The following is a 14,454-nucleotide window of genomic DNA, read 5'->3' as shown; positions in this document are numbered from 1 at the left end:
AGTGACTCTGTTCCTTCATTCTGCCATCTTGCCACATCCTCCCACATTCTAAACAACATAAGAGACTGAAGGGATATCCCCAACACTGCAGCTTTCCCTTGGAATGATTTATATCCATTTCAATGGCATCACAAGTCATAAAATGGGTTCTTTCATCTCTCAGGGTTTCATTCTTTGCTATGAGGAATCTCCAAGCTTTTCTCTTGCTGCCTGCAGAAAATGGATCCCAAGCCTCCACCAGAGCCCTGGGCTGAACTGGGTATGGGGCAACCCATCCCATCCCAAATTTCCATCAGTCTCCAGAAAACAGCACCGTCCTTACACAGTGGAACCAAGGAAGAGGCTCCTGGAAAAGGAGTCACATGTTCCATTACTCATCTCTAGAGCTGCAGCCCCAGCATGTGCTTTCCAGTCCCAGATATCCCATCCCTGCTGCCGCTGGACTTCCTGCACTCGTGTCACCACCCATCACTGCCTATTCAATAGGACACCGTTCCCAGCCCCTGAAGGATGGTGTGGCTTGGAGTGCTGAATCTCTGCCACATGTGAGAGCTGTTTTACCTACTTGACCAAGAGCAATTTTCCCAGTTCTCCCCTCTTGCACTGATGTGCCAGGTGTGAAAACCAGTTCAGACATCAAAACCCACTGCTCAGCACTGGCAGCGTGGAAAAATAAAATCACTGGCTGATCAGCCAAACAAGCAGGTGGGAGCGGTAAGGACAGAGGCAGGAGAGACAAGGTACTAAACCTGCCCAGTGCTCCCAAGTGCCTCGTTAGACTGATTTATGTTTAGCTAATTGAGAAAATGACTCTAACTACACAATCCAGGCCCTAATTCAGAAAGGGCCATGCTTTTTAGTGTCTCTACCTGAGCCTTAAAAGGCATAATTTAAACCCTGTAACTAACTGGCTACCAAAGGCAAGGATTTGAAGGATCTGATGTCCTATCATGCCCAGGGGGTGAGGCTTGGCTCACTTCTCTCATTACTTGGTCTTTCCCCACTGATGTACAAGTTCTCTGCCAGGACATAAATCAGGGAAACCATGAAGGAAACCAGTCTCATGCCCCATCAAAAGAGCCAACGCTCGCTTTAATGGGACCACGCCGACCAGCCTAAATAGGGCACTTAACAAGCATGTGGTTTTTATACTACCAGCCCACATCTCTACACCCTGTTTGCACTGCCACTGGCAAAACCCTTTGTCCATTACATGCCACACCTGCTTATATCCATAGAATTAGAAAAGGGATCATGATATAACACCAAAGTGCTGAGTATAGGATTTCTGGGATGGATCAGGCCTGCAGAAAAATTTTAGCTATCTCTCAGCAACTGCATGAACCCTTATACACAGCTATGGCATGTGTAAGAGCAGAGTACAGGGACCCAAGACACTGTTACACAGAACCCCACTAAAGTACCAAACTCAGTCTGGTACACACAGAAACTCAAAGATCCCACATAAGGTGCACCTGGTAAAGTTCCAGGCCTCAGGCTGGGACAAGCCATATCACAGGGTGTTTAATCCAAACCTGAACCTTGACAGAAGGGTGTTAGGAACAGTTAATCTTTAGGTCCTACTGTCCTAAACAGAAAATACAGATTAGACAGAATCCCAGCAAAGGAGGGAATTCGATATTGCTCTGCCTCTTTCTTGGGCTCCAGAACTTCCCCAGAGGTTATCTTCCCATGAGCAATCCTCTCTAGCAGGTTCTTAATGCAGCTGACCAGGAAACACAGTACCTCCAACCACTAGGCCATCTCTACATTTTTCTCTTACTAGTTTTTCCTCATTCGGTTTACACGGGATCCAGGCCCAAAGGAAAGACTCCACTGCATCACAGAAGGTATTAGGAAGAAAAATGGCTGATGGAGAACCTGCGTCCCTCCCCAGAAAGCTCCCCTCAACTCAAACCTCTTGAGAGCCCAGCTTCATCTGGCTGGATATACAATCAGATTGGGGATTATCCAAGTGTTTTACACCATGCACTACACATCCATGGGAACTCTAGGCTGAGTCATGACCATCTGCGCTCATTTAAACATTTCTTGAAAGAGGAAGGAGTGCTAATCCTGACATCCTGGCCAAAATGCAACATGGACAATTACACTGTGCTTTGTGACATTCTCAGTGGTGTACATTGGTGTTTTCCCAGTTCTTCCCATAATGGTAATGTGGTGATCCAACATAGAAATGGCCACGTTGCCAGAGGAGAGTCCCCTGTGCCAAGCCCTGCAGTGTTACTGTCAGACATCACATGCCTCTATTTTCCCTGCCGTGGGTGTTCAACCCCAGCATGCTTCACACTCAAGACTTTTACCTCTACCTGTGCGAGAGGTCCTCACTAAAAATCTGCCCACTCATTCCTGACCTGTGCTGAGCTTTCCATTTTTCCATTCTTCTGAAGAGATACAACACACCAGTGGAGTGGACAGCACACCTGCGCTCAGTGCACACCTGGGACAGCCAAGCCAAATGTAACATCAGCTACTACAAAGATAGAAACTTTTGCTTGAAGAGCCTCAATTCCAACAGTTCTCGTTCCTTCAAGGAGAAACGAGAAAAAACCCCCAAGGCTTTTGTTGCACCAAAATCATCTCCTGGCATTTCTGACCAGCGCACATGTTGTTACAATTAGGACTGGACTCCCTGGCTCCGGCACAAGGGGAATGTTAAACCGGCACACTGGCACCCATCAAAACATTCGCGAACTTCCAAAGTGGAACTGACACCATGGTAGTGGTTTATATCACACGTCAGAGAAAGGCTTCATAACTGAGATCAAACAAGTTAACTCATGAGCTCCCTGGCTAGCAAGAGCAGCCTAATGCTGGGCTGCTATTGTTATTCCATACGGCTGTTTCACATGGCTTCCAGCCAGTCCACTTCACTTTGCAAGCTCATAAGTTAGACAGAGAGAACTGGCCAGAACTTCAACAAGGGACTTGTAAGAGAACATAAACTGCTGATTGTATCAGCATCTTCCCGCTCAGGCAGAAACAGCACCAGCACTATGAGAATGGTACACAAGAATTTTTCAGCCTTTTAGCAAATTTTGTTGTATATAAACTGACTCCCTTCTAGGAAACCTATATTCTTAAGCAGTTGTCAAAAAGATCTTTGGACTTGGAATTTTTTGCCATTTTCAGAGTTCAAACAATTATCTTACCTGTGACAACAAGGTGTAGAAATACTCTAACCACATTTTAGCCTACCACAGAAGCACAAATGACATGCAACATGGTGTCTGTTTGATTTCTGTGTGATACCATTTGCAATTCAGCTCTTCTGTCACAAGTTCTTCTGCGTGTCTCCAACGAGCTGAACACAGCTGTAATGAGGAACAGACCTACCCTCTAGGACTTTGAATCTCTTGAGGAACAACTGGGGACAGCTGCAGAGAATGGAAACAACAATGGTACCATTAAATTATTACTGCACTTACTGGTATCCTGTTCTGAAAACCATCTGCAGGTTGCTACATGGTGTCCTGCAACTGCAGACACAGCAAAGGAAGTCAGTCACAATTTTGCTCACAATACCATCCTACCTGCTTTTAGGTCAGGTCTTCCAGCAAATTAACAGGGAATGCAGTGTACCAGCAACAACAGAGCAATGCTTCATACGTATTTCTAGTACTACTATGGAGTCAGATTTTAACTCCAATTAGCCCAAATTATGAGCGGCTGCTCTAGGAAATATATTTATCCCACTCTCTCCCGTGTATGGAAGGCACCAGGAGAGATTTTCCACCATTGCCTGAGGTAGTTAGTTGAAAAGATTCCTGCCAAGCTGTATCCTGCCATGTCTTTACTTCATACATTTCCATATTTTGGAACAGCCTTTTCTGAGGTTTTATTTTCACACAGCGGAAAGTTGCCAAAGGACATATCTGATTCTACCATTTATCATCTCCTGTGGAAAAACAGTGTTGGATCCCTGTGTTAGTCTCAGATATCACAACTGAAAGTAAACACACTGCGTACAAGATGCACTGATTTATTAATAGAATAAAACTGAAATGTAGTGACATGTTTTTCCACTGTTAAAGCCATAGAGACAATCAGTGTCCCATTTACAGACTCAGTGGCGTCATTCAGCAACTCATTCATACACTCAGACCAACACATCCAGGTCAGGTATTCCAGGAAGCATTTCCACACTTCCCTGTTACAAAGAGGTTAACAGTGAGTGCAGTCTCCATGGTTTGCAGCTGCAATCAGTCTATGGGAGATTTTCCTATGTTCTCTTTTAATTCCTGAGGCTTTCTCCACCTGGAATAGCTTTTTAAAGCCTTTCAACAGCAATAGAGCAAATCAGCTGAACTTTCGTGGGGTACTAACCTGCTCTTCAGGCAAGAAAATGCATTGAATGTTCTACAAAAATAGGCTCATTTCCAATATACTGTGGGGATTATTCATTACAAGATGTCTTATTGGCTAATTATGGCTAATTATTGGCACTTTGAGGCAACTATAACAGAGAAAATCTCTGCAATGGAACAGCTGTAAATGTAACACACTCTCTTTTGTATGTTTCTACTTCTACATTCTGCAATGTCTTAAACTGTAACCCATCATTTTTGTTAAACCGTAACAGCTGTGATTTCATAGCTAATAGTGTTATCACTGTACAGCTTCATGATTCAGCATCATCTGAAAGGAACAGGCGAAGTGATAAATATGAGGTATTACAACTGACTTTGCAGTTTGCCTCAATGTGCAAATTTCCTTTAAATCAGGAAAGAGCAACCTCTACGAAGGCAATTAAAGTAAGCACTTGGGTTTCACAGCAGGAGAAACCGTTGGAAACTAATCCCTTATGGATACAAAGGAAGACAAACATCCTATTGCAATTGTCAGAATGTGTTCTGAAGCAGACCAAGGTGTGATGTTTCCTCCTGTAGAAATCTTTCTCTTGCACACTGCTCATAACAGGAACCTGTGATATCAAAAAGCCGAAAATCTTTGGACAAACCCTACTGTTCACTTCCAAGTGTTTCAGGAAGGTACAAAAGCTCAGGCACAGCTGGGCAGTAGAACATGAATGCACACCGGAATGATGATAGATGATGAACCCCAAATGAGTCTTGTGGAAAGAAAAGATCCTTTAAAATTTGAAAACAACATAAAAGGAAAAGAGAAATTAAGTGCATATTACTGGCACTGCTGAAGCCCAGATACAGCATACAGCCACAAGCCTGCAGAGAGTACCTCATCCATAACCACTGGCTTATCTGCATCCAGCAGTCAGGTAGCAGAACAAGCTGGGGAGCTTCCTGAAGTCACATTTACTGCCTGAGTTTGGCTGTCCATGTCGGAGAGGGATTTGGTCCTGGGGTTCTGAGACTGTTCAGAAACTGCAGGAGAAGCAGCAGCACGGTTGGCATGCTGGCTCTCCTGTCCCACAACACTGGGAGCAGGGCTCTCCTTGGCTGTCCCAGCATGGCTGTGGGACTGGTTGGATTGTCTCCCTGCTTCTGCCTCCTGCTGCTGCAGCATCCTCTCCACCTCAATCTCGAGCTCCAGATTTTCCTCATCTGCCTCCACGTCCAGCTGCTGCATTAACTCCTCCAGCTTCCGGGCCTTGCGGAGCTCATTCTGCTGGATGATGGTGCACAGGTGCTCTGTGAGGTGCTCCTTGATCTCCGTCTTGTGCTGCAGGTCCAGCTTGGCTGCCACGTACTCGGACTCAGCCTTGTCATAGCGCTTCCTGCAAAACCGGCAGCATTTCTGGAGGGTTAATTCTCACAGCACCTCACAACCTGACACAGGGACTTTAGAATCCTTGGAATGCAACGTACTCTGCAATGCATTGTGCCAGCTGTTCATGACACCATGCCACATTAGCAAGAGGGAACAAAATAAGAGTGAATTGATCAAAACTTCTCCGGACACTTGGGGTTCTGCTATTGTGCATTCCAAGAGTTAACTTGCTCAAATTGAATCACAAACACCCATTTTTACTGCCTGTTTGAAGAGATGCATCATTAGCAGCAGAAAGAACCCATTAGAAATTGCAGTGTTTTCACACTTCTAATGAACACCCACTTAGTGAACTGAAACACCACAGAGCAGTTTGGTGTTTCTCTAACCCAACCTTCCCCCCACAGATACAGATGCTCGATGGAGCACGTTGACATTTGGATCATGTACTTCTCTGGCTACCCATATACATGTTCAGAAAATCAGGGGCAGCACAGACTGACACAGCACATGACCTCAATACAGATGTAGAATTTTATTGCAAGCATCCCTCCTGACACTCACCTCCTGCCAATTTGCACTTCCTGTGATGATAAATACAGCAAAAAGGGAATATTCTAAGTATTTACTGAGTTAACACACAGAGAATATCTAGCACTTTAATGGCTGGTGTCCACATTAATGATGCATCTTTCACTACATCAGTAAACCTCTGTATTCTAATGAAAAGAAAGATAGATGCAGTCTTGCTCATCAGGAAAGGGAACACATAAAGGCTTATGAAACACGACTACAGAGCACTCATAAAACTAGTATTAGTAAGGTGATTGAATAAAGAAACCAGCACTTTTATAAAACCAGATTCCAATATCTGCTTAAACAAAGCAACAGAAAGATAGGAGAGGTCCTTTGCTTAGTGAAACACAAGGAAATTAGCCATAGAAAAGCATTCCCAAATATGTTATTTTATATAGTAACCACATGACTTTTACCCAGCTGAAAAGGCTATGTCTGCAGTGGGCAGAAGACGCCCACTTATGTTTCCCTGTCAAGAAAATCAGGATTTCTCTGGGTCAGATACCTGAAGCAGCAAAACTAATGCTACGCTGGAAACATCTGCACAGCTAAACCTTTGGGCTGAATTCACACCTATCAGTCACATCATATTAACAAAAATTCTATTCCACAGCAATTGTCAAATGTTGCTAACTAGGTGTCTGCTCAGGACTATTTAATATTGCACTTTTTGACCGACTGAAATGCTTTGTGTTTTAGCCCTAGAACAAAGGCAAGTACTAAGAAATTGCTTAAAAAGACTCCACTTAAAAGTAAATTTGCTTTGGCTCATAATGCATAAAATCTACAACACTGGAAGTTATCTACCTCACATTTCCAAATCCCTCCTACAAGAAAACACTTACTAAATTCGTGAAAGTCATTAAGATTTTGGTGAAGTTTACCCACTTGTCCTAACAGCATCTCCTTTTGCTATTGTCATTAAATACTGCTTTTCTAATGTCAAGAGCTGCTTGTGCTCTTTAGCCAGTAAGCATGTCAAATAGATACATCATTACAAAACTTGGGTAAGAAGATTTCAGGAGAATTTAATGGCTTTAAAAACCAGATGAAACCTAAAATCCACTGAAGTGTTTTTTTCTCTTGAGGACATGAAATTTTGTATTCATATGCAATCAGCTATGCTAACTACAGTTAATCTTAGACATTTCAAATGATAATTACACCAAAGAAATCTTAATTTTTTTTAGCTACCGGTCCTATTTCTTTCAAGACTAATTACGATGTTTATTGGCCTGTGGTCATGGTATGGCAGAAGTCAGAAGGAGAAATGAACATTTAACACATTGAATGGTGAACCAAAAACCGCGAGTGAACATTTCTGCTTTATGAACCGGCTGCACAAACATGCTGCTGTTTATCTACTGATGTTGTGGTTTACCCACAGCTAATGCGGTGCTTCCATTAATTTCTTGCCTTTAAGGAACTCATCACAACTAGAGTGATTAAAGGCACATTGTGAATGGTAAAAGCTTCCCTGTTCCTTCAATTTTTGGTCCTAGTTGCAAAAATACTTCAGCAGGATTATATGTTTTAAGCTTAATTGGTCCCATTGATTCCAGCAGGACCAGAGCCATCCTGAACAAGAAAATTTCCCTGAACAGGATTTTCATTTCAGGACTTTTCAAGAAAAACCTCTTTCCCCCTGAGAAGAAATAAACAACCTTGAAACAATAAAGCAGGTCTTATGGACAACTGCACACTTAAAGCAGGATCTATGTCTTGTGACAGCAGTCTCCAGTCAGAAAACCTGCTTCAGTTCCCAGATTCCGAAGGAAAAATTAGGAAATAAAAAGCATACTTTTACTTCCAGATCTGAAAGCCCCCCAGACTGTGACTGCTTTAACTGCACGTTATTATAGTGACATGACTTCATTAGTGCTTCAGTGCGAGGAAACAGCATTTTCCCTCCTCTCAGGCAGAGCTATTCCCATTCCCTCCTCCCTGTGTGTCTCTTACCGGGCATAGGAGTAGTCCAGGCTGGCCTGGTCGATGCGGTTCCTCAGGATTCCGATGTCAGCAGACACCATGTCATCCAGAGCCTGCAGCTCCTTCTGAATCCTTTTCAGTTTCACTGTTTCAGCTTGAGTTCTTTTGGATCTGCAAAAGGAAGATGATTTTTTTTTTTTATTTCCTTTTCAAGCCTCTCTTCTTGACATACTGGGCCCCATTTCATTTGCAGAGCAAGTGACTTCTTTAGTACCTATTCAGAAGGTTTCTCCTTTACGGTGTAGGGCTTTTGATCTTTTTTAGCATCCACAGGGATCTAAAATGCCTACTATTAAAGGACTATGGCAAAATTACATAATGACTATAATCAAAGTGCCTAAAATGGATTGTGTTTCTTCACTGTGGAAACACACAAGAAGCTGCTGTATCTAAGCAGTTCTCAGTGTAAGGAAACAGGAAATGGCTTGGGGGGAAAGCGAGAGGGGGAAGGGTTTTTAGCCCTGCAAATATCCCCTTTCTAAGAAGCTCAGTTAGTAGGGGCCAAAAAGTCACCTAACCTAAGCTTGATTTCCATTTTGTAAAATTATTCCCAAAAGGCCCAGCCAAATCCCAATGAAGTGAATGGAAAGTTTTACATCAAATACAAAGGATTTCAATCAAGCCTTATGTAACCTTTTTCAACTAGGTCTGTTCATTCCTAAGTCCTGAAAATGAAATGTTACTAAGGGCAACAAGCTTTGATGGATTTAATTGCCAAGCAAGCTAAGTGACTTTCAACAAGCTTTTACACTGCATCACTTTGCCATCATCCATCGCCACCAGCAAAATGATGCTTCTCAGCCACTGCTTTACACCCAAGGCAGGTACCTGAAAGCAAGACAAGCGTGCAGGCAGTGCCACCATCTCCCATTTAACCAGCTGATGCAAGTGGAGGGAAACAGACATCCCGTGGTATTGCTGTGAGCCTGAGTAAGGGCTTTGAGTGACAGAAGTAACTCCTTAGCTATCACCTTCAGTGTCTTTTCTCTCCTCAGGCTTTGCTTCCAGGAGGAAGAACCAAGCCTGGTGGCCACACCCATGTTTGATGTCCTACAGTGACTCAGAATAAAGATGCTTGTGTTTTATCTCTGCCTGGCAAATGAAATTTTCAGGACTTTAGCAGAGTACAGGCTGTGTTCACCTGTGCTATCCAAGGGCTTTGATTGGCAGAACATAACACAAGCCTGGGAGAGCACTGCAAGCCTGAAAACTTCACATGACTGTCCTTGATCCACTGTTATCAGCTGTTCCAACATCCTTCCCTACAAACTTTGCCTTCCCTGTAGTCTTAAACTACCTTGGTGGACAACACCGTACAATGCCTTAAAGCCTGGTCTCCTGAAGAGCAAGAGCTAACAACTGTGAGAGTATGTACATTTCTATAATTTCTAGCCATCCAGTGGTAAAACAGTACCTTCTTAAAGCTGATCATCTTCTCTTTTCAACATTTTTCACACGCTAGTGAGCCGAAAGTCTAAACAAAAATAGCTGTAGTTTCTTCTCATAGGTTATGAATCACATAAACTTCCCTTGCATCCAGCAAAACCAAATCAGGACCAGAATAGGGACGAGCATCTGAGCACCTCAACTTCCAAATATGACCTCACTAACAAATTCAAGTACTTCAGCTAATCCTCAAGTTGTATATTAACTTTTCCATCTGTACACAGAGCTGCAGCTTTGGAAGTGTGAAAAGCTTAGTCACAACTTCCTAGCCAGCACTTATCAAATGGAAATGTCCATCACAGCTGCTCACAGAGCACAGAGAAGAAGAAAAAGTGAAATTTAAATCAAGATATGTAACTGGTTGCAGATGAAGAGTAACCCCTTTGCCAGGCTCAGCCCCCACCTCTCAGCAATAGCTCTGGCCAGGAGTGCCTTCTTGCGTTTATTCTTCTCTTCTATCAGCCGCTGCTCTTGCTGGAGGATTTCCCATCGGGATTTTTCCTGCCTGCTCATAGACAAGAACATAAAAATTAATAGAAAGTTAATTTCTCTCCCTGCTCCCCATATTCTAATACAAATATTCACTGTCATATATTCTGGAGCAAACTCTTAAAAACGTCGAAGGAAAAACAAACACGTTTTGGTTCTGAGGAAAGAAGAATCATCTGCAAGAAGCCATTCAGACCAATAAAACACTTCCAGATGAAACCCGCTGATCAGAACTAAAATCTGCATAACCAAATAAGCTGCATGGAGCACTTTTTCAGAAATGGATGGAATTTTTCATTTAAAGGATGTGCTTCCCTATCAGGTAGAAGCAGTTTCAAGTTTCTTACTGGCTGCTACAAGTCACCATCTGTTCAGTCTGACAACACAGCCTCTTTTTTGGAAATGTTTTTTCCATAAAACAGATTGTTTCACAGGTCTGCTTTACAATACAGCTCCCAAATAATTAAATGGATACAAATGAAAGGCTAGTAAGAGTTAAAATGAAAATGAGAAACAAGGAAGAACAAGAATTCGCTTTTGCCACCAGGGAGGGACTGATATTGATTCCATTTCCTAGGCTACATCTCCTAAGAGATATAACCATCCCAAAAGATGGAAGGCCAGGCCTCAGGTGAGGGGGCACAACCTGTGTCAACACAACCAGGCAGGATTTAGGAGAAACAAGGAACTGCTTTGCTGCTTTCACCACACTCTGTTCTTCATGCCCTCTTTCAGGGAGCCCGAACTGAAAAATACCCAAATAACTCAGCTATTAACAAACATTTCTGCACATCTCTTCAGATTTGTCCTCATCACCCTATTCCTAAAACCTCACACACAGAAATATTTTTAGTAAGATTTAAATTCAAGCATCCAGGCTGAGATGAATCCAGCAGAATCAGGAGGTGACTGTTGCAGCTAAATGTCATTTGCTTTCCACGGTGAGAAAAAATTCTCTGCAAAGCTCCCGAATCAAAGAGAGTCTGTGCTTTTCTCACCACAGAAATGAGATGAACAGCCAGTACTACTGCTGAGCTGCACCCACTGGAGGAATTTGACTTCTCAAAGTGCTGCTATCCTGGTGCAGGGACTGCAGGCAGGTGATCCCAGCCCTCAGCTGGGCAGGGAAATTACAGGCAGCACAACCATCAGCCACAGCCTCTCAAGGCTCATCCCTGTAAAACAGAACCTCCTGGATCCTTTTGAGTCTAGAATTTGAGAGGAGCCACGAGCTGCTTCTCCATACAGATGCTGCCACATAGAAAAGGGAATGATTTTATCTCTCAAAGCTTCTTATCAGACACAGAAAAGTTTACTTCACAATGAAACAATGAATCAATACAGAATAACAAACCCCACCCCTTGATTTTATCGACTTACTAACAATTCCACTTTCTTTCTCTCCACTTGGGTGTTGGGCTTTGCAGGGCGGGGCTGGGCACTGTCCCTGACATTACAAGACTCTCCCGGTGTCATTCCCTCCTGCTGCTCCTGGCTGTCACTTTGCCTTTGATCCCCAGTGGCAGGAGGACAAGGTGTTGGCCCAGGCTGCTGCGGGTGACAGGTCTTGGGTTGTGGTGCAGAAAGCAACTGCTCTGGAGTGACAGGGGCTGCTTCTCCCTGCAGTCCCAGCTTCTGGCATTGCTGCCTGAGGGCTTTTTCCCGTTGCAACTGCTTCCGAGTCTTGGTCACAGCCTGGGGGCGAGGCTGCTGCTGCTGCAGCGGCTCCGAGGGCTCGTACAAATCTGTCAGTGGAGAAACACGATTTTAAAAAAATCTCAGTATCAAAGACAGACTCTGACAAAGCTGTGCTGGGCAAGCAAAAACCAAAATAAGGAAAACCCAAGCCAGGGTGTCACGGGAAGGCAATGTGGGGGAAACCTCAGGAGCCTGGAAACATTTTGTTAGCCTAAGAATCAGGAATTTTCAAGGATATCAGTATCCCTAAATGAGGAGAGGGAGGAATAAGAGGCCTGGACTGCAGGCATAAAAGAGAAACCATAGGCGGGAATGAGGTGACTCTTGGGATAATCATGGAGAGGCAGATCAAGGGCTAAGGAAGGGTCCCTGCCAGCCTGGTGGGCAAACTGAGGTAATAAAGTGAAGAATGGGGAAGAACGAGGTAACATGCGGACAAAGAGGAAGCTGGAAGCATGAGTGGGGTATCGGGTAGAGATGTGGGTGCAGGACAAGGGGTTGGAGAGTCTGGGATTTTTGTGGGAGAAGTTGCAGGTGGACAGAGGGGGTGGATGAGGAGAGCAGGGGGAGATGCGGCTGGATGGGAGGGACCGAGGGGCTGCCTAGGAAAGGGCAAGCGTCTGACGCGGGGATGGACCGGCAGAGCTGAGGGGATGGACAGAGGGGTGTAGGGGCTGGGGAGAGGGATAGAGGTGTGAATGGAGGGGCTGAGGGAAGGGTTAGAAATGTGGATAGAACAGCTGAGAGGAGTGACAGAGCTATGGATGGAGGGGCTGAGGAGCAGGACAGAGCTGTGGGTGGAGCGGCTGCGGAAATGGGGTGCTGAGGAGGGATGGGAGGCAGGTGCAGCTGCGGAGGCTGACGGGGTGCCGAGGCCCAGGGTCTTCCTCCGCGCCGCTCCCGGCCCCGCTGTCCCCACTCCCCGGGCGCTCCCGGCGCGGCGCGGTCCGTACCTGGGCGCTGTCCCCGCAGCCGCCGCAGCTCCTCCTGCGAGAAGCCGGCCCAGGCCTCGGCCATGGCGCTCCCTCCTCCCGCCGCGCAGGTCCCGCGGCTGCCCCGCCACCGCCACGCCACCGCCGCAGGCGAACGCCGCGGACGGCCCGGCTGGGGGCCTTGAGCCGCGGCGGCGGCGGGGCGGGGCGGGCAAGATGGCGGCCTGAGGGGGCAAGAGGGAGAGGGCTCGGCCCGTGTGGGGCCTGAGGGGGCAAGAGAGAGAGGGTTCGGTCCGTGTGGGGCCGCGGGGTCCCGAGATCGCCCTGGGGTAAGCTGCCCTAGTGGGCACATCCCCGGGACTCCTGAGAACCTCGTGCCGTAAAGAATCACAGAGACAGGTTGGAAAAGACTTCTGAGCTCATCGAGTCCATCCTGTGACCGTACAGGGCTCAGTGGGTCCCGGCTAATGGGGCTTAAATGGAGAGGGGAAGCCGCTCCCGAAAAAAGCATACAAACTTCAAGGAACACCACACATATCCCCATGTAATTTATAATTCGTAATTAATTAGTTGTAAGAGTAGGTGAGATCCTGCTCCAGCATGTCTAGTAAGTTACAGTGACAACACTGTGAGGAAATCAGGGAATCCCTGAATGGTTTGGGCTGGAAGGGACCTTAAAGTTCAACCAGTTGCAAACCCCTGTGATGGGCAGGGATATCTTCCACTAGACGAGGTTGCTCCAAGCCCTGTCCAACCTGGCCTTGAACATTTCCAGGGCTGGAGCATCCACAGCTTCTCTGGGCAATCTGTGTCATGATGCCTCACCATCCCCACAGGGAAGAACTTCTTCCGAATACCTAAACTCAATCTCTCCTCCTTTAGTTTAAAACCATTCCCTCTTGCTCCGTCACAATATGCCCATGTAAAAAGTCACTCTCTTTTTTTTTTCTATAAGCTCCCTTTAAGCACTGAAGGCCATCAGGGAAAAGTATTATTTTGTCCATACTGATGTTTTTTAAGATCTGCTTTGACCATTGTGCACAAGAGTACACACACTCACTCTCACCCTTCGGTATAAACTGAAAAGACCCCACAGCCTACAGCATTATCCCTCAGTATCCACAAAAATAAACATTTTTTGTGTCCATCCTAATCTCTTGTGGCTGCTGTAAGCCTGTCAGAGGCCCTAAGGACAAGTTCACCTCCCACTGGGAAAGAGCCGGTGGGAGCACAAAGGCACGAGCCCCAGGCTTAGCTGCAGCAGCCCAGGGGAGGCTTAAATAATACATCACGGGCAGTAAACAGGAATGTTTTCAGTGCTTCTCCATGTCCCTGCCCGGCTCCAGTCTGTAAGGGATTAGTCAAGCTCCGAAGCACTGCTGCCTCCCTGAGCAACCCCTTAACTCCATGGCTCTGCCGGACTCTGCGACTCAGGCGGCCGCACTTCCAGCAGCTCCCGTGACTAACGCGTCCCATAAATACCACTTGGAGGGGAAGCGGCCCTGAGCTGGCAGGCGTTAAGCATTTCTGATCCGATTTGAGTGCCTTGGGGGAACAGGAGTGTCACCATTTTTCACCTGCAGCTTAGCTGTAGGACTTGGTGCCAAGCAGAGAT

General features: G+C 45.7%; 1 protein-coding gene across 1 annotated transcript; it reads right to left on the bottom strand.

The window, feature by feature from the left end:
• Positions 1 to 3,987: 3,987 nt before the first annotated feature.
• GORAB (golgin, RAB6 interacting) lies at positions 3,988 to 12,958 on the bottom strand. The gene is made up of 5 exons (XM_069023294.1): positions 12,861 to 12,958; positions 11,594 to 11,954; positions 10,124 to 10,225; positions 8,245 to 8,385; positions 3,988 to 5,716 (listed from the first exon to the last, which is right to left on the bottom strand). The coding sequence occupies exons 1-5, from the start codon at positions 12,922 to 12,924 to the stop codon at positions 5,254 to 5,256; spliced, it is 1,131 nt and encodes a 376-aa protein (XP_068879395.1). The 5' UTR covers positions 12,925 to 12,958; the 3' UTR covers positions 3,988 to 5,253.
• Positions 12,959 to 14,454: the final 1,496 nt, after the last annotated feature.

This window comes from Aphelocoma coerulescens, chromosome 8 (assembly GCF_041296385.1).
Source record: "Aphelocoma coerulescens isolate FSJ_1873_10779 chromosome 8, UR_Acoe_1.0, whole genome shotgun sequence".
NCBI lineage: Eukaryota > Metazoa > Chordata > Aves > Passeriformes > Corvidae > Aphelocoma > Aphelocoma coerulescens.
This window is presented reverse-complemented; position numbering and strand designations above follow the sequence as displayed.